Source organism: Odocoileus virginianus, chromosome 31, assembly GCF_023699985.2.
Source record: "Odocoileus virginianus isolate 20LAN1187 ecotype Illinois chromosome 31, Ovbor_1.2, whole genome shotgun sequence".
Taxonomy (NCBI): domain Eukaryota; kingdom Metazoa; phylum Chordata; class Mammalia; order Artiodactyla; family Cervidae; genus Odocoileus; species Odocoileus virginianus.
The window spans coordinates 8,183,468-8,209,484 of NC_069704.1; the positions used below are offsets into that span (position 1 = coordinate 8,183,468).

At 44.9% G+C, this 26,017-nt stretch overlaps 1 protein-coding gene across 12 annotated transcripts in view; it reads left to right on the top strand.

The window, feature by feature from the left end:
- TNC (tenascin C) overlaps nt 1-26,017 on the top strand; it is a 101,478-nt gene that overhangs the window by 48,216 nt on the left and 27,245 nt on the right. Inside the window, exons 11-18 of one of the 12 annotated variants that reach the window (XM_070459211.1) lie at nt 5,338-5,610; nt 6,172-6,444; nt 7,032-7,304; nt 10,537-10,809; nt 13,098-13,370; nt 14,634-14,906; nt 21,305-21,577; nt 23,128-23,400. In XM_070459211.1, coding sequence (XP_070315312.1) covers nt 5,338-5,610; nt 6,172-6,444; nt 7,032-7,304; nt 10,537-10,809; nt 13,098-13,370; nt 14,634-14,906; nt 21,305-21,577; nt 23,128-23,400 — 2,184 coding nt within the window. The remainder of the gene's footprint in view (nt 1-5,337; nt 5,611-6,171; nt 6,445-7,031; nt 7,305-10,536; nt 10,810-13,097; nt 13,371-14,633; nt 14,907-21,304; nt 21,578-23,127; nt 23,401-26,017) is intronic. The other 11 variants (XM_070459214.1, XM_070459213.1, XM_070459212.1 and 8 more) reach the window with 11 other exon arrangements.

The following is a 26,017-nucleotide window of genomic DNA, read 5'->3' on the forward strand; positions in this document are numbered from 1 at the left end:
GAAATGTCAAAGGGCTGTAGGTTCAAACTCAGAAGAAAGGGGTTCCCAGCTCTGCCTCCTAGATTCTCAATAGCAGAAGTCTGCTCACTGTCTATGAGCTTTACAGAGAAAATGAGAAATCGGCTGCCCCAAAGCAGTTTCCCCAGAGAATTCCAGGACTCTAGTCGTAGCATTGAGCCAAAGCACAAGCCTGTTCCTGGATGCAGCATCAAGTTAAAAGTATGCATTACCTGACTGCCCATGATATCTGAAATATAATGCAGGGACCCTACCCCAGGCTGCACAGCCCTGAATAAACTGGTCTCTCCCATCGCCCTGACTTGGCTTGCTCCCACCACTTGTCTGCTTGCTCATTTCACTGTGGTCACCCTGGCCCTCTTACCGTTCCTTACATACGCCAAGCTGGCTCCTACCTGAGGGCCTTTGCACATGCTTCTGCTGCTGCCTATATTCCCCTCCTCTCCCAGGTCTTCACCCAGCACCTCCCTCATTTCATTCAGCTCAAGTGTCATCTCAAAAGACCTTTCTGTCTGCCACTCTAAAAGGATGTCCTGTCCTCATTTACCCCTTCAGACTCTTCCAGAGTTCCTTATGACACCTGCCTGGCCTGATAGCACTCGATATTTGGTTTACTTACCTATGGCCTGCCTCCTGCGTGCGTGTGTGCTAAGTCACTTCAGTCGAGTCCGACTCTTTGAGACCCTATGGACTGCAGCCCCAGGCTCCTCCGTCCATGGGATTCTCCAGGCAAGAATGCTGGAGTGGGTTGATACACCTTGCTCCGTGGCCTGCCTCCTACTTCCAACCAGAATGTAAGGCCTCTGTCTCTTTTACTCAGTGCTGTGACCCCAGCACCTTGAACATGTGGCATTGGCTTCAGGAGTCTTTGGGGACCCCAGCTCCTCCAGAGGCAGTATTTCCATAGAATCTTCTGGTCTTATGATTTCACCCCTGTAGCAACAGCCCAAATTCCCTCCCTTAAGAATTAAGGGAAGGGAAGTCATTCTCCCGGAGTCTTTACTTAAGCTTGTGCTCAGTTGTGCCCGACTCTTCGCAGCCCCACGGACTGTAGCCCACCAGTTTATGGGACTTTCCTGGCAAAAATACTGGAGTGGGCTACCATTTCCCTCTCCATAATTAAGCTTACTCTGGATAAAAGTGGGAGGAAAGAAAGAAGGAAAGATAGGATGGAGGGAGAAAGGAAGAGGGAATAAAGGAAGGAAAGAAATTTAAAAAGGCACTAGTGGTAAAGAACCTGCCTGCCAATGCAGAAGACCTAAGAGATGCAGATCCAATTCCTGGGTTGGGAAGATCCCCTAGAGGGGGGCATGGCAACCCACTCCAGTATCCTTGCTGGAGAATCCCATGGACAGAGGAGCCTGGCAGGCTACAGTTCATAGGGTCGCAAAGAGTCAGACACGACTGGAGCAATTTAGCACGCACACATCCCTGTTAGCACTGAACAAAATTAGTGTGTGCCAGGTGCCTCTCCCACACCCAGCACCTGTATTCTAATAAACTCAACAAAACCCTGCTTGAAGTGGAGGCCATGATTTGCTGTGAGCAGTAAGGGACATAAAACAGGGAGAATATGCAGATACACAAGGCCGATAAAGCATCTTTACACACCATGTAAGACTCAACAGTGATACCCTCATAATTCTCAAGGGTCTGGGGAAGCAGAGAGGTGGAATTTTGTTTTTAGCAACAGCTGCAAGTAATAGAGAACACTCTGCTCTAATTGGCCTCTTTGATTTTTCTCATAGAGCAAACTGAAATTTAGTCAAATATTTATCCATCCCACAAATATTTATTTCTTACCTGCCATGGGTCAGGCAGCAGTGGCATAGAGTACAGAAAGACCCAACCCCTCCCCTCAGGAAATGATGCATACTGCAATGAGAACAGAGAATCAAAACCAAAATTATAAGACTGTGACTAGTTTGTTTAGAGGCCAGTGTGGGAAGCTACAGGAGCACAGAGGCAATATCCATCCCAGACCTGAGCAAAGTGAAGGCAGGGTATCAGAGAATGCTTCTTGGGAGAGGTGGTACTTTACTGAGTCCTCAAAAAGAAACAAGAATTGGGCAAGTGGAGAAGGGAGTGATGACATTTCCAGCTAGAGGAACAGCATGTGAGAAGTTCAAAAACGTGAGAAACTTTATGTTAGCGCAGCACCAGCCATACAGCCTGCTGTATGATGGAGCTGGAGAGAACAGGGTTCAAGGTCACGGACATCATCAGTATCTTCTGCAAAGGGCAGTGAAGATCATGCTAAGGGGCTTGGGTTTCATTCTTGACAGTGTTAAGAGTCCCCCAAAACTGTTAGAGCAGGCAAAGCTTTGAATTTCCATTAACTTTACAAGAGGAGATCAAAACAATTTAATCTCCCCTTGGGTGGTCCTCAGGCTTGAATTTGGCCATTCTGCGGCTGTAGGAGAATCATTCTGTTTCCCATCAGTGAGCATTAAAAGCCGCTGCCTCATCAGTCAGCACTTGGTAATGACCATCTGCATGATGGTGGAAATCTAAAGATTTAAAGTTGGCACAGCCTGAAATTCCTCCAGGCCAGCTGGTCAACTCACCACGAGCCCAGAAATGAGATTTTGAAATTCTGATTTCCCAGGCCCACTGACATTGTTCAGAGGGTAGATGCCAGTGCACAGCTGTAAGAAAAAAGACAACAGCCTTTTCATAAAGAAAGGCCAAGAAATTCAGTGTGGAATATACGACGGAAACACTGGGCTTCTGGGGCAGTAAGCCCATTAGTATGTCATTTGCTGTTGAAATGCAGAGTCCGCATTTACACGGAGCCCGGTCTCCATCTCCAGTGTTGTCTGCTGTATTTTAATTCACATCATTCCCTCTCTTCTCATAATTCTTACCCACCTCCCTTTATTTTAACTACTGATTTTACTCATTGGAATTCCACTCTTATTTATCTGTGCAGCATTTGTTTATTGAAGTGCTTTGGGTAGGGCACCAATAGCCAAAAATCTTTGTGAACTATTATAATAGTAAATGACTATTATCATTTACTGAGCAACATGACATTATACGAAAATTACTCTACCAGCTGTACCAAGCGATGAAGCAGAATATGAGGGACATTGTATAATAGTATCTGAGGCATGGACAAAAGCTGATGCAAAGAGAAAAGATGGTTCTCATGAGAAAGAGACATTTTCTAAGGTGGATCTCCTCTTCTCTTCAATCATCTTTACTGCAGTAGCTTAATAGACAATCTGTAACCCTCCCTTGCCTGATTAGGTAATTCTTCCCACATCTCTTGCAACCTGGTATCTGAAATTTCTTCCATGGGGAAAAAAAAATATGTATTTTATGTCATAATTTAGAGAGAGAGCTTAAAAAGCAGTTACCTGAGAGGAAACACACTTAATTCACATGAAGGGGATCAAGTGTCTATGTCAGCTAAGTCCCTGACAAGCAGTTTTGACAGCAGCAGGAGAAAGAAAAAAGAAGAAAGTGGGATAAAAAAGGAGAGTTTATGAGCCACAGAATTGATTCCCTTAACTTTATAGTCTGACTTAGATTGGTTTTCGTCCCATGTCTCTTTATGAATGAGGGCTCTTGGCATATCTGAAAAGGTCACACTCCTGAGAGTAGTTGTGCTGAAAGTCCAAGTTCAAGGAAATAATCGCTACTCCTGGAGCACTGTGCCTAGCTGCACAGAGGACATTGGGTTGAAAGGTGGCTGACCATTTCTCCTTCCTTTCCCCAGAAGTATGGATAGATACATCACTTTGAGCTTGGAGCCCTCTCTTCCTCACCTAGACCCTGAGATGTGGTTTGTGTGGTTAAGACATGTCTATGTGGTCTCGGACAAGGGTTCCAGGAAACAGATTTGGGTTAAATGAAGCGTCTATAAGAATGACGGTCAAGGTCAGGTATGGCATATACTTTCTGAAAGGACTGTCAGTATTTTAGACTTTTCAGGCCATACAGTCTCAGCTCCGCTGTTGTAGCAATGCAGCACATAAGCAGCCATCAGCAGCGCGTGGATGCACAGGCATGGCTGCGTTCCAGTGGCATTTTACTTGTGACATCAAAATTTCAATCTCATTCATTTCATCTTCATGAAGTGTTCTTTAGATTTTTCTAACCATTTAAAAAATTTAAAAGTGTTGTTAGCTCACTGATTACCAAAATAGACAGCAGGCTGGATCTGACCCTCAGATCCTAGTTAGCAGTCCCCTGTTCTAGACCAAACAGGATTTGAAGTAGTGTCAGCTTTTGCCAAAGTAGAACAATCAGGAAGAACATTCCCCAGAAAGTAGCAAAGTCTGAATCAAATAGATTCTGGAGAAGAAACGTTTTCCCCTCTGAACCAATATCTTCAATCTAACTGCAGGCTGAGATTTTCAAATGAGAAGTCAGCTTTAGTGGACACATGAGGCTGCTTTGAAATAAGCAGCTATATAAAGTATATATGGAGAGAAACAGCGCATTCACTTATATGAACTCAAGGCAGTTCTTACTCCGTTGTTTAGAGGATGTTTCCAGAGAAAGTTCTTTCTTCCCAGGTGATGCCAAGACCACTTAGGCTCAGTCCTGGGAGAATTATCACCTTGAAGTGAGACATGTGAGTGTTCTGTGCTGTGCTTGTTCCAGAGATGAATAAAGATAGCAAATTCAGCTTTAATTGAGCTTAATAACTATTTCTCCCAGGGCATTTCTTTCTGTCCAATGAAGGAGAGCTTTGCAGAGACTCAGCTCTCTGTTCAGGATAGCCTTACTTGTCCCATGTTAATTTATCTCTGATCTGTCCGCAGTGGTTTATGTAAACTGATTTGAGCCCCACAAACTGACAAAAATCCCAGCATAAAGAGACTGTGAAACATGCCTTCCCAGGGAGATGGAGAAAGCGCAGAAAGGAAGGGACTCTAAGAGGAGCCAATTTTCTCAAAATACAGCAGGCTGGCCAGCTCAGACTCAGGATCCCAAGAGGAGCAGCTGAAGGCTTTTCTTTGTGATCTCATCCTTAGGATGAGAGACACTTTTCAAAATGGAAACTGCAGCCTAGAGCAGTGCCAGCGCAGACGTGTAACACTTTCTAAATCCACAGGACGCTGGTCAATGGAAAAACATTTTCAAAAGACAAACCCCAGTACGCAACAAGGCAAAGTAAGTATTATATTGAGTTTCCTGCTAGTTAGCATTTTGACAGCGACTGCATGGCTCAGGGGTGCGGTGAGTGAAGCAGGAGACCCGGCCCCCCGGCCCCTCAGCACCTGAAGTGGGTGTGCATTTCTGAGTTCCCAGACGGAAAGCGTTTTAGGCGTGGTTTAACAGACCCCATCTCTTGTCATTATTCAGACCACACCCCTGAACTGGAAAACCTCACTGTGACCGAGGCTGGCTGGGATGGCCTCAGACTCAACTGGACCGCAGCGGACCAGGCCTACGAGCACTTTGTCATTCAGGTGCAGGAGGCCGACGGGGTAGAGGCGGCTCGGAACCTCACGGTGCCCGGCAGCCTGCGGGCTGTGGACGTCCCGGGCCTGAAGGCCGCCACCCCTTACAGAGTCACCATCCACGGGGTGATCCGGGGCTATAGGACCCCAGTGCTCTCTGCTGAGGCCTCCACAGGTACCCCTTACCTTTCTGAATCTAGCTTCTGTTTTTCCCAACAGGAAATTGCCCAAGGATAATCAGACGCAGCTCGTTTCTGACCAGACTTGAATACCCCAAGTTATAGCACTATGGTGCCTAATAATGGGAAAAAATCGGGCTGCCCGGCTCCTGGGGCAGCTCTCACAGTGCCTGTCATGTGAACCACAGTATTTGGGGCTCTGCAACGCCCAACCTGGGGACTATGTACTGAGCCCCAGCTGCAGGGCCCTGGGCTTCACAGGCTTCCTCCTGGGGAGGGAGGCTAAGGCATTATATCTAAAAGGAAAAATAATCATAATAATCTTCTTGTCTTCTGCAGGCAAGGGCAGTTCCTTAATAAAATAAGATCACGAATGTTTTCCTACACCTCACCCCATCGACTGTATTTCTCAAATTTAGGAAGCTACGTGATGCACGGCTCTCTAAAGAAAGTCACATTCCTTTAAAAAAGTCATGTCAGGCCTGCTCTTCCATTACAGAGTCCCTGGATCAGCGTGTGCAATTTGATCATTAAATGAGTTCTTTGTCTTTCTCCAGGAGACACTCCCCACTTGGGAGAGGTCACGGTGTCCGAGGTGGGCTGGGAGGCCCTCAGACTCAACTGGACGGCTCCGGAAGGAGTCTACGAGCAGTTTCTCATTCAGGTGCAGGAGCCTGGCACAGAGGAGGCAGCCCGGAACCTCACTGTCCCTGGAGGGCTGAGGTCCGTGGACCTGCCTGGGCTCAAGGCAGCCACTCCCTATAGCATCACCATCCGCGGGGTCACTCGGGACTTCAGCACAGCCCCTCTCTCTGTTGAAGTTTTAACAGGTACTCTAGACTGCTTCACTAACTTGCTTCCTCCCGCTTAGGAGGGATCCACGCTCTTCCCTGCTCTGAACTGGGCTTCGCTCCTACTCCAGGGGGAGCGCCGTGATTCTCCCAGAGGCCCTGTCCCTTGTTTGGCCAGGTCCTAGTCCTGGCCTGGGAGCCAATTCCATGGAAAGCTCCATGTTCTCTTCTCTTGCATAAATTAAGAGGCGACTTTTCTTGCAAAGCAAGTTTCAGCCATATTATCTAAGAAGTTGGAAAGCACACTTGGCGAGTGGGGGAAGAAAATAATTGATCTGAGCTTATTTTAAGAACGCCCCAAAGGACTCCCTGAAGCCCCATCTGTATGTCAACAATGGAAGTTGTGAACAATTCTGAGAACTGTCTATGAAAGACAAAGGCTGGCTAGAAAGGCCCTGGCTTCAGTGCCAACAGCTAGAGTATGCTGGACACCTGCTGTAAATCACACATCTGTGATCCACACCAGCCAGACAGCTCTCGCAACCTCAGCTTCCATGCCATCTCAGCTGAATCCCGGAATGCCATCGCCTTTTTTAGTAACTCGGCAACCCTGTCTCCTTGTGCAGAGGAGGCTCCAGGTCTGGGGAACCTCACAGTGGCCGAGGTTAGCTGGGATGCCCTCCGACTGCACTGGACCAGCCCCGATGGGATCTATGAGCAGTTTGTCGTTAAGATCCGGGAGACTGACCAGCCCCGAGAAGTTCACAGTCTCACGGTTCCTGGCAGCCAGCACACCGTGGAGATTCCAGGCCTCAAAGCTGGTACCTCTTACACAATCACCCTGCTCGGCAAGGTCAGGGACCGCAGCACTCAACCCCTTGCTGTGGAGGTCATTACAGGTACACAACCCTCTTCCCCACACCAGGGACCCCAGCCTGTCATTGGAATAGAGAAAATTCCCCATGAGTCAGGGAGTACTCTCAAAGCTGTTGGCAGTCAGCATGAACACACGCTCTAACTCCGGAGGGTCTGAGTTGGAATTCCACCTTACTGGCTGCATATTCTTGGGTATCTCATTTTATACCTCCAAGCCTTCTTTTCTCACCTTTGAATAAGAGATAATACTCTGACCTCAGAACACTGTCATGAGCAGTAAATGAGGTAATGAATGAAAGTACTTCGCAAGGCACCCATTCTGTAGTAAATTTTGAATGGCAAATAGCTAAATTTATCCAATAGCAACATATCATAGTATAATTAACATACACAGCAGGGCTGCAACACAGAATAAGGTCAGAAGTTTCTAGAGAAATCTTAAAATTAGTGGCCTCAGAGTCGCTGATGGCCATCCATCTGGTAGTCAGACTGCTGCAGAATAACCTCTGAAATGATCTATCATCATCTGCTGAAGTTAGCCAAGTCTGTCTCTCTCTCCTTAGCAGATCCTTGAAGCAGGGCAAGAAAGGACAGTCATGTTGGACTTCAATGTTTTAGATTCAATTTGGAGAGGAAAAACAATTCATCTCAATTTGTCCCCTGAAAATATGCAACTCCATCTGTTACAGAAAACTGCTGGTCATGAGGTTGCTAGAAACAGCTCTAAAATGATCATGGAGAAATGGGTCTGATTTGGGGGATTAGGGGTTTTATGGGCTTCCCTTGTGGCTCAGCTGGTAAAGAATCTGCCTGCAATGAGGGATACCTGGGTTTGATCCCTAGGTGGGGAAGATCCCCTGGAAAAGGGAAAGGCTACCCTCTCCAGTATTCTGGCCTGGAGTGTTTTTATGCTGGGCTCTAAGCCCATGCCCTTCTCTACATGTCCTGTGTTTTAATCCCACCCAAATAACCTAATCAAATGAATTATCATTCTTGCTGAGATATACTGAATAAAACTGGTCCTTGCTAGAAACTATATAAGAAAAGTTATGTAACAGTACACCTTAACTGGCCAGATTATCAATGGCCTGTGTTTCCTAAAATATTATCAAACCAAACAGGAGCAAAAGGGGCCCTTGGGACACATGGGATCTCAGAGCAGGGTATAGTGATCTACATCTGTAGTTTATAAACTTTGTGTTTTTAGCAGTAGAATTCTTTTTGCATGGGCAGTCTTACAAGTAGACCCACTATATGACAAGTAAATGAGCAGCTATTCTTGGTGAGCTGGGAAGGAGGAGAGGGCCATCTGCACCCATGTCTCCAACCCAGTTCTTCCATAAAAGGACCAGTTCCACAGTCTAAATGCAGCCCCTCCAAGAGGTCCGGTTTGCCCAGATTCCCCATAAGCACTGAATCCTGGAATACCTGAGAACCAGTACCTCATACTTTTTCTGACCGAAATCTCGCAAATGTTTTCTTTTCTTTGAATCCATGGTCACTTCAACCTCAAAAGAAAAAAAAGGGGGGGCTGGGAGATTACATTTGACCCTGAGCAGCGGTGAGTTTTTCCTTATCTGGAACCCAAACTTTCTAAATCAGTAATGACTGCATTAAATCTCCTTCCTAAATTGTTCAGCTCAGTCACTCAGTCGTGTCCGACTCTTTGTGACCCCATGAACCGCAGCACGCCAGACCTCCCTGTCCCACATTGTAGAAAGATGAATAGTGGGTGCTGCTCTGCACCATCTGCAGAGCAGAACATAATTTTAACTTTCAGTTAAGAGTAGACACTCATTTCACACTCAGGGCCTTGCTTTGTGAAGCAAACATTCTTCATTCAGACACAAAGTGCTGTCAGGAGAAGCCAGGAGGGAACGTGCCAAGCCAAGAACCCAGTATGGAAACTTTGATCCCTGACAGATGGGAAAAGTCTGGAGATAAGACATCAGACTTGTCCAAACCTGATTCAGCACGTGATTTGTGCGCCCAGTCAGCTAGCCTCTGGGCAGCAAAGAGAGGATCTCTCCAGACTTCAGTGATGAGACTAAGTGGGGAATTCTCTCCCCTGTGACCAAGAAGTTCCAAGGAGAAACATCAAAACATCTCTGTATCCGTGGGTTCCACATTCTCGAATTCAACTAACCAACATCAAAAATATTAGGGACAAGAATTTCAGGAAGCTTCAAAAAGCAAAGCTTGAATTTGCCATGTGCTGGTAACTATACACATAGCATTTACATTGCATTAGGTATTATAAGTAATCTAGAGATGATTTTTAAAGTAAACAGGAGGATGCCCATAGGTGATATGCAAATACCGCATCATTTAGTGTGCATCCTCAGTTTGTTATCTGTGGAGGTCCTAGAACCAGTCCGCCAAGGATACCAAGGAACAAACGTATATCTGTTGGGCCACCACTTATCCAGCCCTCACTATATGTCAAGTATGATGTCAGCTGGTTGTCAGGTATAATCTTAGAGGTTTATCAATATTATCACTCAGTCACCACACATTCCAATGAAATGATGTGTGCTGTCAGCTCCAATTAAAGATGAGGAGAGCAAGGCTCAGAGTTGAGTTAGGTGACATGACCCAGATTATGCAGCTAGCAAACAAAGAGTGTTGGAATTCTAACCAAGGCCCATTTGCCTCCGACGTCCGTGTGTGGGGGGTGTTTGCTGCTCAGTCATGTCTGACTCTTCGCAACCCCATGGACTATAGCCTGCTAGGCTCCTCTGTCCATGGGGTTCTCCGGGCAAGAATACCAGAATAGGTTGCCATTTCCTCTTCCAGGGGGTCGTTCTGACCCAGGGATGGAGCCCAGGTCTCCTGCATTGCAAGCGGATTCTTTACCATCTGAGCCACCCTGTACTTTTAACCAATTCCTACTTCCCTTACCCTGACCCACAACGCCACCTTTCCCACGGCCTTTAAGGTGCTAGTCATGCATGGTCCTCAGAGACCTCCCAGTGGGTTGTCAATGGTTGAAAATATTCTGGGAAATATTGGCATCACCATGTCAAGGATAAACAACACAGATGATCCCCTCTCTGACCATCTTTATCTCCCTAAGAAAGCTGTGGCCAGTTACCGCAGTTCAAACTGGAAATTCCCTGAGATCAGGAATGCCCACACACACACACACAAGAAAACCTTTTGCCCCTTTCTGTCTTCCCTCGAGCTGGGCTGTGGGACGTTCCGTCCTCACATTTGGTTGGCAGGACTGACGCATTCCTCTCTGTCCTTCTTCAGCGGAGCTCCCCCAGCTGGGAGACTTAGTCGTGACCGAGGCTGGCTGGGATGGCCTCAGACTCAACTGGACCGCAGCGGACCAGGCCTTTGAGCACTTTGTCATTCAGGTGCAGGAGGCCAACGGGGTGGAGGCGGCTCAGAACCTCACGGTGCCCGGCAGCCTGCGGGCAGCGGACGTCCCAGGCCTGAAGGCCGCCACCCCTTACAGAGTCACCATCCACGGGGTGATCCGGGGCTATAGGACGCCAGTGCTCTCTGCTGAGGCCTCCACAGGTACCTGTTCTCCCTGCCCAGGGTGACTTCTCTCCAAGAGATCGTGCGAGGAGTCAGCTTGCATCCATACCTAAATCCTTTCCATGTGCCCATTAGCTGCTGACCTTGCATGCTCAGAGACCTGCCCGTGGGCTGTGCCTTGGTCGAGATGCCTTTGACATCTCAGGAATGTACGTGCAGATGTGGCCTTTTCTGACCTCTAACCTCTCCCAGACCTTACCTGTCAAGTCCTATAACTGCATCTCTTTTGAATGACAGCTTTCCATTTCATGATCCAGCTTGATGGTCTCCATTCGCTTCCCTTGTGATTGGATGTAACCAAAAGCCAACCTTCCCACTTGTGAGTTCTGATGGAGCACATGTTATTTACTGTAGTCTTTTTGTTGGAAGTTGGAAACGGTGCTTTACTATCCCAAATCCCTCAAGGATATGGGCACCGTGGTTCTTGCATTTAAAAAGAAATGTTTTAATTTAAATGTTTCTCTAAAATGAACTGAGTATAATAAGAGAACTGAATTACCCTCCTCCAGGCAGTTCTCTCAGATACTGAGTCATTGTTACAACATCAAATTAGCAAATAGCTAGACCAGAAAAGAAAAAAAAAAAAGATCACACAATTATGACTGGAGACTGTACCAAAGAAAAAGCCATTCATTAGCAGAAGTACACACAGCAGCATTTGAAGCAAAGAATGTCCCAGGCTATGAATGTCAAAGATCTGATGCCCTTTTTGTTCTTTTAATCAAGAGTTGCTCCCTGGACTATTGGCCTTTGGATGGCACACTCTCAGCCCAGACCCAGGAGGGTGTGCTTTGGTTTACTCATCAGTCTGATCCAATGACAGAGCATTCAGTGTTTCCTCGGACCTTGCTCAAGAGCGCAGCCCTCCCTGGCCCTGGTTTCCATGGCCCATCCTCCCTGTGCCTCCATTGGTCTGAAGTTGAGCAGAGGCTGCTTGGTTTGGTTTTGAATGTGCCTTTCCCATTTTCCAATAATTATTGCAACTTAAATTTTGTGTGAACTTTTATGTCCTAGTTGATTCTGCCAAAAACATAGCTCTCCTTTTCAGCCCCCACCATTTCAGTAATGCTCGCTGATACAAACATACAGCACAGGCAACTGATGTATGAATGCTGACCCTGAAATACCTAAAAATTGCAGCGGAGGCTGCCCTGGATGGACCCGGGGCCCTTTTATCTAATGTCCATAACCCGCTCCCTCTCAGAAGGTAGAGAAGTCACCCACCACTCTTCATCTTTCCTGTAGATCTTGTGGTTTGGGTGTTCTTAGTATTTTCATGTTTGGTTTTTTGTGTCTTTATAATGATACCAACATGCTTGCTTCTGATGAGTCGGTCTCTGGGGAGGAAGAGCCATAATCCCATCTGGTCTGCATTTCACCAGATCTCTTGGGAAGGGAAGCTTTCTCCTGCCCTGCTAGAGAGATAATAGGAGCTTTTCAAACCCTGCTCCTCCCTGCCCTCTGCATGTTTTACTCCTGTTGCTCAGAAAAGCACTAAGACAAAATGTTACTTCTTGGCTGAACAGGGCTGCCTGATGGCCTCTTCCTGGCTCAGCTCTCTTGGTTGGCAAGGCGATACGAGCCTTCTTGGCCCCCGGAGAAGCAGTTAAGAAAGGACAAGCTATTTTAACAGAATCTGAGAACAGCTGGCCCTTGTCAGAAGCACGATGAAAACACCAAGAATCACACTGACAAATTGCCAATTCCCTTTAAGTCACAAAATCAGAAGCCTCAAGGTACCACCTTGGGAGGGGAATGGCATCAGAATTATTTAGTCATCATCTGAATAGATGGGAACTCCCTCAAAGCAGAGAATATCTGCCTGTTGGCGGGAACCAAGTACATACACATGGTCTCCTTAGTGCAGTTTAAGAGATTGAAAGCTGCCAGCGCTCGTATCTTTTGGCCCACGGCCAGCATCCCTGAGGTGCGGCTCCCAAAAGCACCGGGGCTTCGGCAGAGCAGCTCCTGCCGTCGACACTCAGCCTGTCTCCTCACTCAGGCCAGATCTCAGGCAGGCCTTGATCAGGTGTGGCGGCTCCAGAGCAGGCAAATCTACTTACTATGCCTTCCTTTTTATACTTTTCCTTTGAACAAATCCCCCTTTTCCCTCCTATTGGCACTGATGGGTAACATTGCTTCGTTTTGCCCTGACCCTGAACTGTCAGATCTTTCTACTCAGCTATTAACAACTACAGTCTTAAAACCCAAGCCCCATGATTAATTCGGATTTATTTGTGTCTTCTCTCCTACCCCTCCTTCTTCAGCCGGAGAACCTGAACTTGGAAACTTAAGTGTTTCCGACATCACTTCTGAGAGTTTCAATCTCTCCTGGACCGCTACTGATGGTGCCTTCGAGACCTTTACCGTTGAAATTATTGATTCCAATAGGTTCCTGGAGACCATGGAATATAACGTCTCTGGTGCTGAACGAACAGCCCACATCTCAGGGCTCCGCCCTAGTAATGATTTTATTGTCTACCTCTCTGGACTCGCTCCCAGCATGCAGACCAAAACCATCAGTGCCACGGCCACTACAGGTACAGGCACATTCACCTATTCCTAACCCTCTCTCCAGAGTCTTTTTTTGCAGGGTGAAGGCACTCCTTCCCGCCCACAGAAGCCCAGGTCACAGGGCGGTAACTGTTCCCTGACACTAGGCTGGAGCACTGGTGACCATACCTCTCTCCCAGCAGCAGCCCACATGGTGACTTTCCTAATTTATCACTGACCAGGACATTTATAGCATGATATATAGTGTGGTCCAGATTGCCAAGCTGAATCTGGAAAAAAGAATTCTCTTCCTCAGTAACTAAAAAAACTCTGATGAGAGCTGTTCTGGACTTGGGAAGATGTCTGTATTGGTCAAAGAGGTCTTAAAAATTATATTGTGTGTTTTATGATGGTTTTTTGTCATTCCAGTGCCTTTGACTTCCCAAAACCCCAACATTCCAATGATTTAATGACCTTGAATTGGGAAAGTGATGACAGTCAGCAAAGGTTATTCATCAGATGAGTGTAGGAGGAAGTCACACTATTCAGACCACCCCAATTCAAGGCCACCTCTAGGAGAAAAGACCAGAACATGCTGGCTTGCTCCCAGAACAGTGAATGGTAGATGGCAGAAACAGAGTAGACATGTTTATATAAGGAACTTGGTTAACCAAAGAGTGAACTGCCCTCCGTAAGTCTGTGTTATCTATGACATACACACTATCAGAGATGCTGTCTGGAATGTAGCAAAAGACAATTCTATGTGAATTCAAAAAGGAGAGCCTTGTCCATTTCAAAATAGCATTCTTAGCACATTTTTGGACAATGCCTTCTCCTGACAGATAAAATTAGACATCACAAATGAAATTAAAAGTCATTTGTGGAGTAGACAGGAGATTCTCTTCTCACAAAAATGGGTCCCATATTCTAGGAGCCTTCAAGAAAAGGATTAACATTGCAGAATCCAAACTCCCTCATTTTAAGTTGCCCAAGGCTGAGGGAGGATCTGTTCTCATTCTACATGAGACTACAAATTGTTATCAGCATGGACTGCAGGAAGAACAGTGAGCTAGCCAGCAGTACCTCATTCTCATCCCAACCAGATGAAAGTTCATCAAAACCTACGAAATCAGTCAAACACATGTATTTCTTTCTCATGGCTCAAGTTGGTTTTCAAAAAAGGGCAAGTTCCTTTATCAGAAGGTAAAGGTTAAAACTTTATGGATTTAGTCTTACATGGTTTGATTTTGACCTAATAGAGTTTTACATTGATATGCTGTTCGTATTTTCTTTTTTTCTTCTCACTTTAGTAGCTGAACCTCTCCTTAGCCACCTCACTGTCTCAAATGTGACTTCAGGCAGTGTGGCCATCTCATGGAAAGCTCAGGAGTCTGCCTTTGATAGCTTCCTTGTAGAAGTTAGGAATTCTGACCCCCTCCAGGAGATGGTGGTCCATTCTCTGCCTGCGGCATCTCGCAGCTTTGTCATCACCAACCTCAAAGCTTCTTCTGATTACACTGCCCACCTCCACGGGCTGATTGGCAGGCAGCATGCTCAGACCCTGATGGCCCAAGCAACCACAGGTATTTCCCATGATGGGTTCTTCACTGTCCGGTGAACTTCCTCTGAAAAGGATTCCCCCCAAAATCATCTTTGACCCATTTTTCACCCTTCTGTTCCTCCATATCCTTCTCAAATTTGAGAGAACCACCCCAACTAGAGCTTTAAAAGAAAATCTCTCCCCCCAAATTAAGGAACTTTGGTGTCAATCTCTTTTTCCTAAATATCTGCTCACATCTGGCATTGCTCTGTTTGTCTGTATAGAGTTAACCTGGCATGCTTTGGTTGAATTTCTAAACCATCCTTTCATCTGGTCTTGAACATGATCATCTGCCTGTGGTCTTTCTAATCAGTTTTCCCATGTCTTATTTAAAGAAGTGTGTGCATGCCATTGTTGATTCCTCGGTCACAAAGATCCACATTCTCTTTCTCTCCACCGAGCTTTTGAAAGTGGTGTTACTAGCATGCAGAGAAAAACACCCAAAGCACACCCCAAGACTCACATGAGAGGACCCAGGGGTCTCATCTTATTCTTGAGAACTTTTATTTGCTTGCGTTCCCCAGAGACTGCTCTTTTTTGACACTGACTCTGTCAAGCATGTTTTGTCGTCCACTGACATCTATAACAGAGTGTCAGAGTCTTCCTTTCATCTGTCATCTTATCCAAATCTTGGTGCATGCGGTAAACATTCAGAGTATGAGGTTTTTGGAAATGTTTGTTTTTCCCAGAAGGGGACAGCATGCCAAGAAGTTGTTTCAAAGGGTTAGAAGTGGTAATAGAAAAACATCCCTAGCTTGCATGGAACACTGACTGGACCCTCACTACCATTCTCTGAGTTTCTTCTTGCATCTCACTTTGCAATTTGGTTGCATCCTTTGGGAGAGTTAGAGGTTCAGCTGACCTTGAAAACCCAGGTCTTATTCTGCATGATTGTTAATGTGTTGGCACTGCCAGTTTCCGTCCGGTAGCATAGAAAGAGTCCTAACATTCATCCTTAGTTCGGGAGATTCCTTCCACAGCAACATATAAGGAAAAAGCAGACAGAGACCCATTGGAGGATTTCACTTTTTCTGTGGTTGAAGTAATTTGCCAGTGCTGTAGCTGAAAGCTATAGCATCATTAACTTCTCAAACTAATTGCTAAGTAGAAAAATCCCATGACATTACTTCCGGCTACACTCTGCCTCTGAGCCAGATCCATTTGTCCTTACAGACTTCGTGGCTTCGAGTTATGCTGTGCAGTTGTCCCCTTAAAGTTTACCCAAATGAGCCCCTTCTTTCCTCTAAATCCTGGAGCTGCAGCAAAGCAACATCTGAATCCTTGGAAGAAAGAGTTTGCCTCTTCCCAACACTAAATCCTAATCCTAGTATCTCAGTTATCCTGGACTGTCGCTTCTCTCTAAAATACGTCTGGGTTGAACTTATTTTAATGTTAGTATTATTTAATAAATGTGCATTTAGGTGGCCAGACCACATACGTCTCAGTTGAAACTAGTAGTATAGTCCCCCCACATTAAAAATGAGTTGCTCTCATCACAGATCATCTAGATTTTAAGCGACAGGAGAAACTTAACCTCAGTGGAACCATCCATCTTTCCAAATTATCCAATAAGTGAATTTCATATCAGAAAATGCAAAGTCTAACTTCAAGTTTTCCTTTAACTTTTACATATACCAGGGATTTTTGAGTGGAGGACAGCTTCACCTTTCTAGTATTCAGAGTAAGATGTAGATTTTCTACATGGTGCATGCATTTGGGTTTCTGAATACTACAAAGGATTTCTCTTGTGTGGATATTAACCTTTAATTTCTACAATCCAAACAGATCAAAGACTAAATAAGGAAATTCCAAAATAGCATTTTCTAAGGCATGCTCCGTGGCACACCAGCAACTTGAGATGTTCAGAGACTATTCCTCCGTTAGGGCATCCATTCATCAATAAGTTCATGAAGTGCTATGCTTAGTCACTCAGTTGTAGCCAACTCTTTGTGACCCCAGAGACTGTAGCCCGCCAGGCTCTGTCCATGAGGATTCTCCAGGCAAAAATACTGGAGTGAACTGCCATGCCATCCTCCAGGGGATCTTCCCAACCCAGGGATCAAACTCAGGTCTCCTGCATTGCAGGTGGATTCTTTACCATCTGAGCCACCAGGGAAGCCCTGTGAAATGCTGGGCTAAAGGAAACTAAGTAGGTTTCTTTATAGAACCGGCTTTCCTTTAAAATGCTAGTACGCTTCAAGAATCTCTAGGGTGAGATATATTATTCAATATAACGTGAAGCTATCTTGTCTTGGAACATCTCACAGGGGTAGTGTCCCATCACAAGCCTTATAAAATGTACTCTTAATACATCTTTACAATATTTCTATCTACTGCTATAAGGCTTCCTTGCTTTTCTTTATGTATGACCAGCAAATGGTCACATCTCTAGTTTAAAAAAAAAAAAAAGTGCAAATCCACACCTGCAGAGAAAGTGGTATATTTCCTAGCATTATAACCGATGCAGGTGTGGACACAGCTTGATACACTAACTTTCAGTAAATATTTGGAGGGATTGATACTTTCATGTTCCATGGCTACACGCTGGGGAAATCATCTGCTCCCTCTAATAACGGTGTCTCTCTCTCTCTGCCCCTGTTCCTTTCCCCCTAGAGCCAGAGCCACAGTTGGGCATGCTAGTCCTTAGCAATATCACTCCTGACAGCTTCAACGTGTCATGGACCACTCAAGCGGGGCCTTTTGCAAAGATTGTTATCAATGTCAGCGATTCTCACTCGCTGCACGCGCCCCAGCAGCTCACGGTCTCAGGAGACGCACAGCACGCTCACGTCACGGGCCTGGTGGAAAACACCGGCTATGACGTTAGTGTGGCTGGGGCCCCCTGGGCGGGGGGCTCCACCAGGCCCCTCACTGCCTTTGTCATGACAGGTACTCTTTCAGAGGCTCTGGTTCTGTTTGGAATTCTAAACTGGGGGAGGGAGGAAAGGGGGTGGGCATTCTAAAGGGAAATTCAACCCGCAGTATAGTCTTCATTCCATATGTGAACTTCTACAGGAAAAGAGAGCCAGTGCTATTGCCAAGACAGACCCTTCACAGCCACTCTTAGGAAACGAAGACGGTAGACTCAACAGTCGTATAAAGCTGCCGAGGAGTTCTGTGCCCAGTTTTATAGGCTGTCTGATTCACAGTTTGGAGATTCTGGCTGGAGAGTGAGTTTTGAGTTGGTAATGGCCCAAGGCAGGAATTTTGTCCATAAATCATGCTAGGTAAAGCCGCCCATAAACTAACTGCCTCAGAAATAAAATGATTTACTTTTTCTCCCATAAAAGGGTTACTTTTTAAAATTGACATCTACAACAGATTAAGGAAGGTTCAGCCTTAGAGCAGATAAATCCCAATTTTAATTAAACCCAATCTATTTATTGAACTCGACTTCTTCCCTTTGAATTACATAAAGAATTGATTTTCTATTCCCTTTCCTGAAATTATCCTAAATCGATGGCAAAGGCTGAAAGTGGTATCAGTTTACCAAATCTCTAACCTGCAAAGCCTCAGAAAATGTTTAGAAGTCTCTTGCTTTCCACTAATGATCATTTTTAGGAGACCAACTTTTCTGGCTGATTTTCACATGAAACCAGGTGTCTCTTGAGGTCTAAATTGCTATAAATTGCTATTTATTGACATAAATAAGATATATCAATAAGATCAGCTAAGTATTTAATTGGAAGCAGCATAGGTTTCCTAGAAGAGTGAGGATCTTGAGCTCAGGCCTGGGTGGTTTCTAATTCTCTCCCACATCTTTTTAACTACATAACCTTGACCAGCTCTTAACTTCTCCGAAACCCCACTCTCATATGTATGAAAACAAAATACTAACAGGCACCTCTGGCAGTTTCAGGATTTAATGGATATGGTGAAATGTAACTGCCTGGCATCCAGGAAGCACTTCACAGATGCTGAGTCCTTTCCTCTGTCTCCCAACAGTATGAGAAAAGTAGGGTTCTTAAAGATAAGCAATGACAACAATAAAATAAATAAATAAAAGCAACAGCCTAGATAGAAACAAATAGATCTGGCAGTCATGACTATCCTATTATTTTTTAAGAGAACACTACATTGTTTTTACTGTAAGATCAAAGAGAGGTAATGTTTTCTGTACAGTCGTCTAATGTGAATTCAATTGTCCTGTCTTCAAATGCAGAATATGATCATTCCTTAGTGGGGCAGGGTGAGGAACAGACAGATGACGGAGAACTTCACTGCCCAGGAGGGAAAGCATGACTGGAAGCAGATCCTCAGGCCATTACTTGTAGCTTCTTGCAGGGTCTCCCACAGAGAGAAGAAAGAGGGGCTGGGAGAGCTGGTTTAGGGAATCCTGGATCCAGTTACAGCATTGTCTCAGCTAATCCTGGATGTGAAAAGACTCTGCAGTTTAAAAGAAGCATATTTTTTAAAGAGATTAAAAAAAAAAAAACCTGAACAAGAGGGACTATAAATAGCAAGCCCTTGATGGACTAATTAGCCTGAATGCCCTCCTGTTCTTTGGAATTCTCTGCTTTGATGGCCTGGAAGTTTGCAGAGGTCAGTTATCAGAGAAAGGCGCCACATATCTAAACAAAGTTCTGTAGCAGAATTTGAGACCCTTGTCTTGCAGACAAAGGAGTCTGTCAGCACAGTATATGTGATTTCATCTTTGCCTTTGATAGAGTTATGACTTAGAGGAGATCTTTTTTTTTTTTTAAGCCTCAAGACAAACACCATGCAGTTCAAAATAAGTACAGGAAATCCAAGCTGTGACAAAAGTTAAATCTCTGCTTAGGGGGTGAGGGCATTCATTCACTTGTTCATTCAGTCACCAAATATGTCTTTTTAAAACGTTTTCCTTTACAGTCCATGTATTAGACTCTGGGCACTAGTGTGAGGTCGTTTATCTCTTTGAATGTTTGCATTTAGCTTCAGTGAAATAGTAGGCTCTAAACTAGATGTGGCTAAAGCAGCCTTGGCCATGGAATTCCCATCCCCACACCTGCTCTGATAAAAATAAACCCATACACTCTTGCTGCGTTTTGTTTCACTGGAGGGAAGGCCCTGGACCTTCTCCAGTGCTCGCGCTTATGCCTCAGGTCTTGCCAGCACCGATGGGGTTGACCAGTTAGACTCTGGCTTAGGATATGGAAAGAACATTGAACCTGGGGTCAGACGACCCAGGCTGGATCTCAGCTCAGCCACACAGCGGACATGTCACTCACTTAGTCATTTAGTCGTGTCCAGCTCTTTGTGACCCTATGAACCATACCCCCCCAGGCTTCTCTGTCTGTGGGAATTCTCCAGGCAGGAATATTGGAGTGGGTTGCCATGCCCTCCTCCAGGGGATCTTCCTGATCCAGGGGTTGAGCTCATGTCTTTTGCATCTCCTGCATTGGCAGGCAGGATCTTCACCACTGCGCCACCTGGGAAGTGCCTTTACTACTGAGTCACGGAGAAATCCCTGACCTCTCGGCTTCCTTTGTTGTCATGGGTGGGAAGAGAGGACAGTAATATCTACTTACAGTGTCATCATGAGGGTTCGATAGGATAACAGACACGAAGCCTTGTCAGTTGAGAATTATTAACAGAAGTCCAGCTGATACAAGCTCACTCCTATAGGGAATCTCAATGTGTAAAAAGACCCCTTGGCACCTATGGAATAAGAGTACCTGAGACACAGATGTTTGGTGAATGAATGAATGAATAATGACAGAATTTACTGAACATCCTACCTTTATCCAGGAAAATAAACAGTGAAAGAATTAGCAAATCTTAGTATTCCTTACTAGGCCATAATCATAATTGGTTACATTTGGACACACAAAAAATTCTTACCTCATCCCTTTATCTCAGCTGGTGAGGATGTACATCACCAACTGGCCTGGCCAACTTAATTCTAAATAAGACCTAGAAGTGGAATAGAAACATACAAAATACACTGAAAAGGGAGTATGTTTTAAAAATAAATAAATAAATAAGCTGATTTTCTTCAAGACCACAAGTTAGTGGGAAATAGACAAAGGAGTCCAAGCCCATTACAAGATAATCAGTTTTATTGGGGAAAATCCATGGCCTTTGGAGTCAGACCCAGCTAGAACCTTGCTCTGTCACATACTAGCCCTGCAACTTCAGCCAAGTCAGTCAACTTCTTTTGAAGCTCGGTTTTCTTACCCATGTCGTGGGAATAACATCCATCTCATAGACTTGTTAAGAGATCTACACAAGACAACATCATCCAGCATCTGATAAGCTCTTACCAAAGATGCATTGTCTGAGCACGTTAACACGTTTGCTGATTGATTGTGCATCTCATCAGTGTTCGTGGAGACTTGTGCTGTCCCAGCAGAGTCAGCGCCGCTAACCTGAGTTCTTTTCACCCCTCCCTTCTTTCAGAGGCCCTGCCCCTTCTGGAAAACCTAACCATTTCCGACATTAATCCCTACGGGTTCACAGTTTCCTGGATGGCATCGGAGAATGCCTTTGACAGCTTCCTAGTCACGGTGGTGGATTCTGGGAAGCTGCTGGACCCCCAGGAATTCACCCTTTCAGGAACCCAGAGGAAGCTGGAGCTCAGAGGCCTTATAACTGGCATTGGCTATGAGGTCATGGTCTCTGGCTTCACCCAAGGGCACCAAACCAAGCCCTTGAGGGCTGAGATTATTACAGGTATTTTGGCTCAAGCGAGCCATTTTCTCCTCTTCCCGGTTCCCTCCGTGTAATCCATCTATGAGATCGCCATGGTTTTAACACCCTTGTCCATGTTTCCTACTTAATCCATAGATGTGGCCTAGTCTCTGTGTCCCCTCCCCTCCGCCGCCCCCCAGCACTCTCTGTCTCATGTCTCTAACGAGCGCTCCTTTCCTCCCACTCCAGAAACGAGGTCAAAATGTCCCCACTAGGTGTCCCGAATCCTTTGACCGTGTCTTGTCTGTAGCTCTTGTGTGTTTCCTCCACCCTCCACGTTACCCTCCTCTGTGTTCATCTGGCTGGTCCCCAGCTGCGTTTCCGCCTTCTCAAAAGAAATATACCAAGGAGTATATTTCAAAAACGTATTTACTGTATTTGTCATCTCAAGCCTCAACTGTGGTCTTGCCAAACTTGCCAGGTAGGCTTGTCATTGGAACACCAACTGTGAACTTATACTGGTAAACACTAATATCATTGAGATTCCTCAACACAGACTAAATCCATAATTTTCTGCACACTCATAATTCCTAGAGAAATATAGCATGAACTACTTTAACAGTCAAAAATCTGTGTTTCCCAAAGTCTTTCTAGAAGGGACTAACTCCACATTCAGAGGTCCTACTTAATAAAGAAGTTCCATGTTCAAATAAATTTCGGAAACACTGAGTTAAATATAAGTTTAACAAGATCCTTGACCACAAGGCTTTAGAGAACATTGTAAAGTGCATGCGTCTCTCCAAGAGGGACTTACCTAGGAAATATTTCCCACATTTATTTGACAATGGATGACGATCAAATAGATATAATTTGCTCTAAGTGTACTTTGGGAAACTCAGCTCTAAACCTATCTCAACATTGAGTTTTGTCTAGTTAAGGCAATCCAAGATAGCAACTTTGGATCTAAATTATGTAGCACAAGACGTTCCAAGCCTTAGTTCTACCATCTGAACACTTACTTAATGGTTAACAAAAAGCAAGCCAGTCAAGAGTAGGAGCCTCCTTTAGTATAGCAGCTCCAAGAAAAAGAGCATAACATTTATAACATTTTAAAAGCCAAATGCTCAAGATCAAGGGAAATATAATCAGCTGTATCATCATGGACAGCTCTACAGATCGTTAATGCTGGTTTATTTGTCTTTGCAAAAAGAAAAGAAGAAGGTCTCACAGACATGGGCATTCAGCCACTGGCAGACAGAGAACAAATGTAAACAAGTTACTGGCTTTGAACTTGTTTAATAATGCAGGGAAGGGGTCTTTGCTGAGTCCAGATGTGGATTTATAGAACTGCTTTTAGACAAAACTCATTCATGTAAGCACTCACCTGACTTGTACTGAATGTATCAACCCCATCTTTCTCCTCTCCTCGACCTACTAGACATGTCCATGTTGAATCATTTTATTTTCGGTATCTCAGGACACTTCTCACTCTGAGAGCCGGGACATGACTGCATATCAATACCCCCACCAGAGAGACTATGGCACGGGCTGCGGAATGATTTCTCTCCTTCCACCATTCTCTTCCCTTCTAGAAGCCGAGCCGGAAGTTGACAACCTTCTGGTTTCAGATGCCACCCCAGATGGTTTCCGTCTGTCCTGGACAGCTGATGAAGGAGTCTTCGACAGTTTTGTTCTCAAAATCAGAGATACCAAAAAGCAGTCCGAGCCACTGGAGATAACCCTACTTGCCCCTGAACGAACCAGGGACATAACAGGTCTCAGAGAGGCCACTGAATATGAAATTGAGCTCTATGGAATAAGCAGTGGAAGGCGATCCCAGCCAGTCACTGCCATAGCAACAACAGGTACCATATATAAATGGGAGAAAATAGAGAAAAGTTCTCTGTTCCTCCTTTCACAGGGCTGGGAAATTATTAGAGATTTGCATGCAGACAAGCTTGTGTTTGAATCATGACTCTTGATTATAGACTGGGTGATTGTTATTGTGATTGCGGCTAAGTGTTTATGCAAAAAGAGTATGATTCCACTTACCTAACAGTGTTGTGAGGATTAAATGAGATGATTCATGGAAAGCCCATGGTGAGGGCCTGGCACACAGCAAGGGCTGAGCTAATGAGAGCCAGTAACATTTTCATTATTGTCATTAAGATAATCATTACAATCACTGCTTTTTCTTCAAAGTCCAAAGACCCTTCTTTCTGCCTGTTATCATGTTTTATCCAGAGATATACTTCCATGTTCTTTGGTCATTTGTTCAAACTATGCAGGGTATAATGGAGAAGTGGTACCTCCACCTCTAAAGATGAATACTTATAAAATCCTACATGTGAATAGTCAGTACCTTAATCAACAAGGAAAAAACAAGCGGTTAACAGATTTGGCAGGCTCACGCATTTTATTTTATCCTCACAGCAACTCTAAAAGGCATGAGAGGCAGAAATGAAAATTCTATTCAATATGAGTTCTTTCCAGAAGAATAAAGAAAGATGGTCATAACAAGATGGCTTAAAATGATAATACTAAGATTAACATGATTCTTTAAAGAGAAAAGGACAGACCTTTAATGGCAAGGTAGGGTGAATTCCTTCAGGAAACCGAGGAAGGTACAGATATGGAGCATTTGCTAGAGACAGCTGCTTCAGAGGAACCAGAGGAAACAATCATAAAACCAGAAGCAGCAGTACAAGGGACTTGAGGAATGATATATCCCAGACCCTTCTGTTTATGCATGAGGAATCTGTGACCCAGAAGGGTGAAGTGATTGGCCTAAGGTCACACAGACAGATTTGAGGTAGAACCTAAATACCAAGCTATTTTACTACTATTAAATAGAGACAGGCTAGATAACATAACCAATTACTATACACACTTGCCAACTCTGACTTGCAAAGAGCACAACACTAGTCAATACCTTCCCTTTGTCCAGAGTATCTTATGAAGCCAACTTTCAGGACCAAATGAGCTCTGAGAAGCCACCTGTAGAAATAAAAATTGCTATTTGTAGACATGGAGGAAATGCTGAGATCCAGGCAGTAATTCAGCCAGAGGAAATACCCTGTTTCTTACTAACACAGATACCCTATCTCCCAGGACATGGGTCCCCGTCTCCTCCTCCCTGTGGCTTCCCATAAAACAACTTTAGATGAGAGGCAGAGGCTGGTTTTGACCCTGGTTTATAAACACTGCTTTTCAAAGTTTACTTCTGATCGCTGATTTTGTTTTGCTGATCTTTCTTTTTCCCAGAGGCTCTGCAGTTTTAAAGCAAAAAAGAGAACAAATAATCATGAGCTCTTTTTTCAAGAACAAAAGAAAAGGCTCTGTAAGATAGCCCTTCTTTGACTTCTTTCTCTGAGGCATTGCATTTCACAGCTGAAGAGACGCGTCTGTGGCTGCGTGTGTAGTGTACACACGTGTGCTCTGGTGCTTGGACCGGAGAGGTGACTCTGGAGCACAGTAGACGTCTCGGTCACCTCATCAGCTTCAGAAAGTTTCCCTCTTGCTTTTTCACTCTGTCTCCTCATAAACCCTTCTTTCTGCTCCTCTTTCTCCTTATGAAAGCTGCCGCGGCGTCTTCTCTCACTCCCTAAGCACAGGCTGGCAGCCCCGAGTGCCCCCGCATCAGAGAAGGTGGCTGGAGGCAGAGTATCCCAGTGGTTAAGCCTAAAGCCTCTGGGCGGATCCCTTGGAGTCTGATCCCTGTTCCTGAGCAAGTCTCCTTCCCCTCTGAGCACCTGTCCCCTCACTTGGCCAATGAGCTCTAACTCAAAGGTCAGCCAAGAGATTCACTTCAGATCAGGAATGTTGAATATTTTTCCTTGCCCATTGTAACAGTATTAGCTGATACTATGTTTGGGTGACTTAATGTACATTTTTTAAATGGTCCACTTGGTTGAAAATTTAAAGGTTAAAAAAAAAAAGATATACAATGAGGTCTTATTCTGCTGTCCCCACTACTAAGTTGCTAAACTAGAGGCAGTCAGTATGACTACTTTCTTCTGAATCTCTGCAGAAATACGCTTACAGACAGACAAGATTAGACCTAAGTCTACTCTCCTTTTTTCCACCTTTTTATTGGCACAGTGATTAACATACCCAATCTTTCACACACTGGTGTGTGTGTGTGTGTGTGTGTTCCTTGCTTTTAATAGATCTCAGATATAGCCCCACATATCTTATTTATTTAAGTATTCCCCTACTGATAGACCCTTAGGTTATGGGTTGTTCCCTCCTCTGTCAATCTCTGCATTTACAGTGGCTTCTCTTCCTTTCCATGGATTGAGCCACTTCTTCACAATGACTTTGGTCCCCCTTTGGGAAGCCCAGAGGAGCTTCTTTTGTCTCCGGGAAGTTAAATGCCAACACACCTCTGTGTACCATCTGGATGGTCCCCAGAAGAGAAAAGAAAATACTTCAAAATCCGAAACCAGAGTCAGATGACTCTGTCATTCTCTTCTGGAGGTT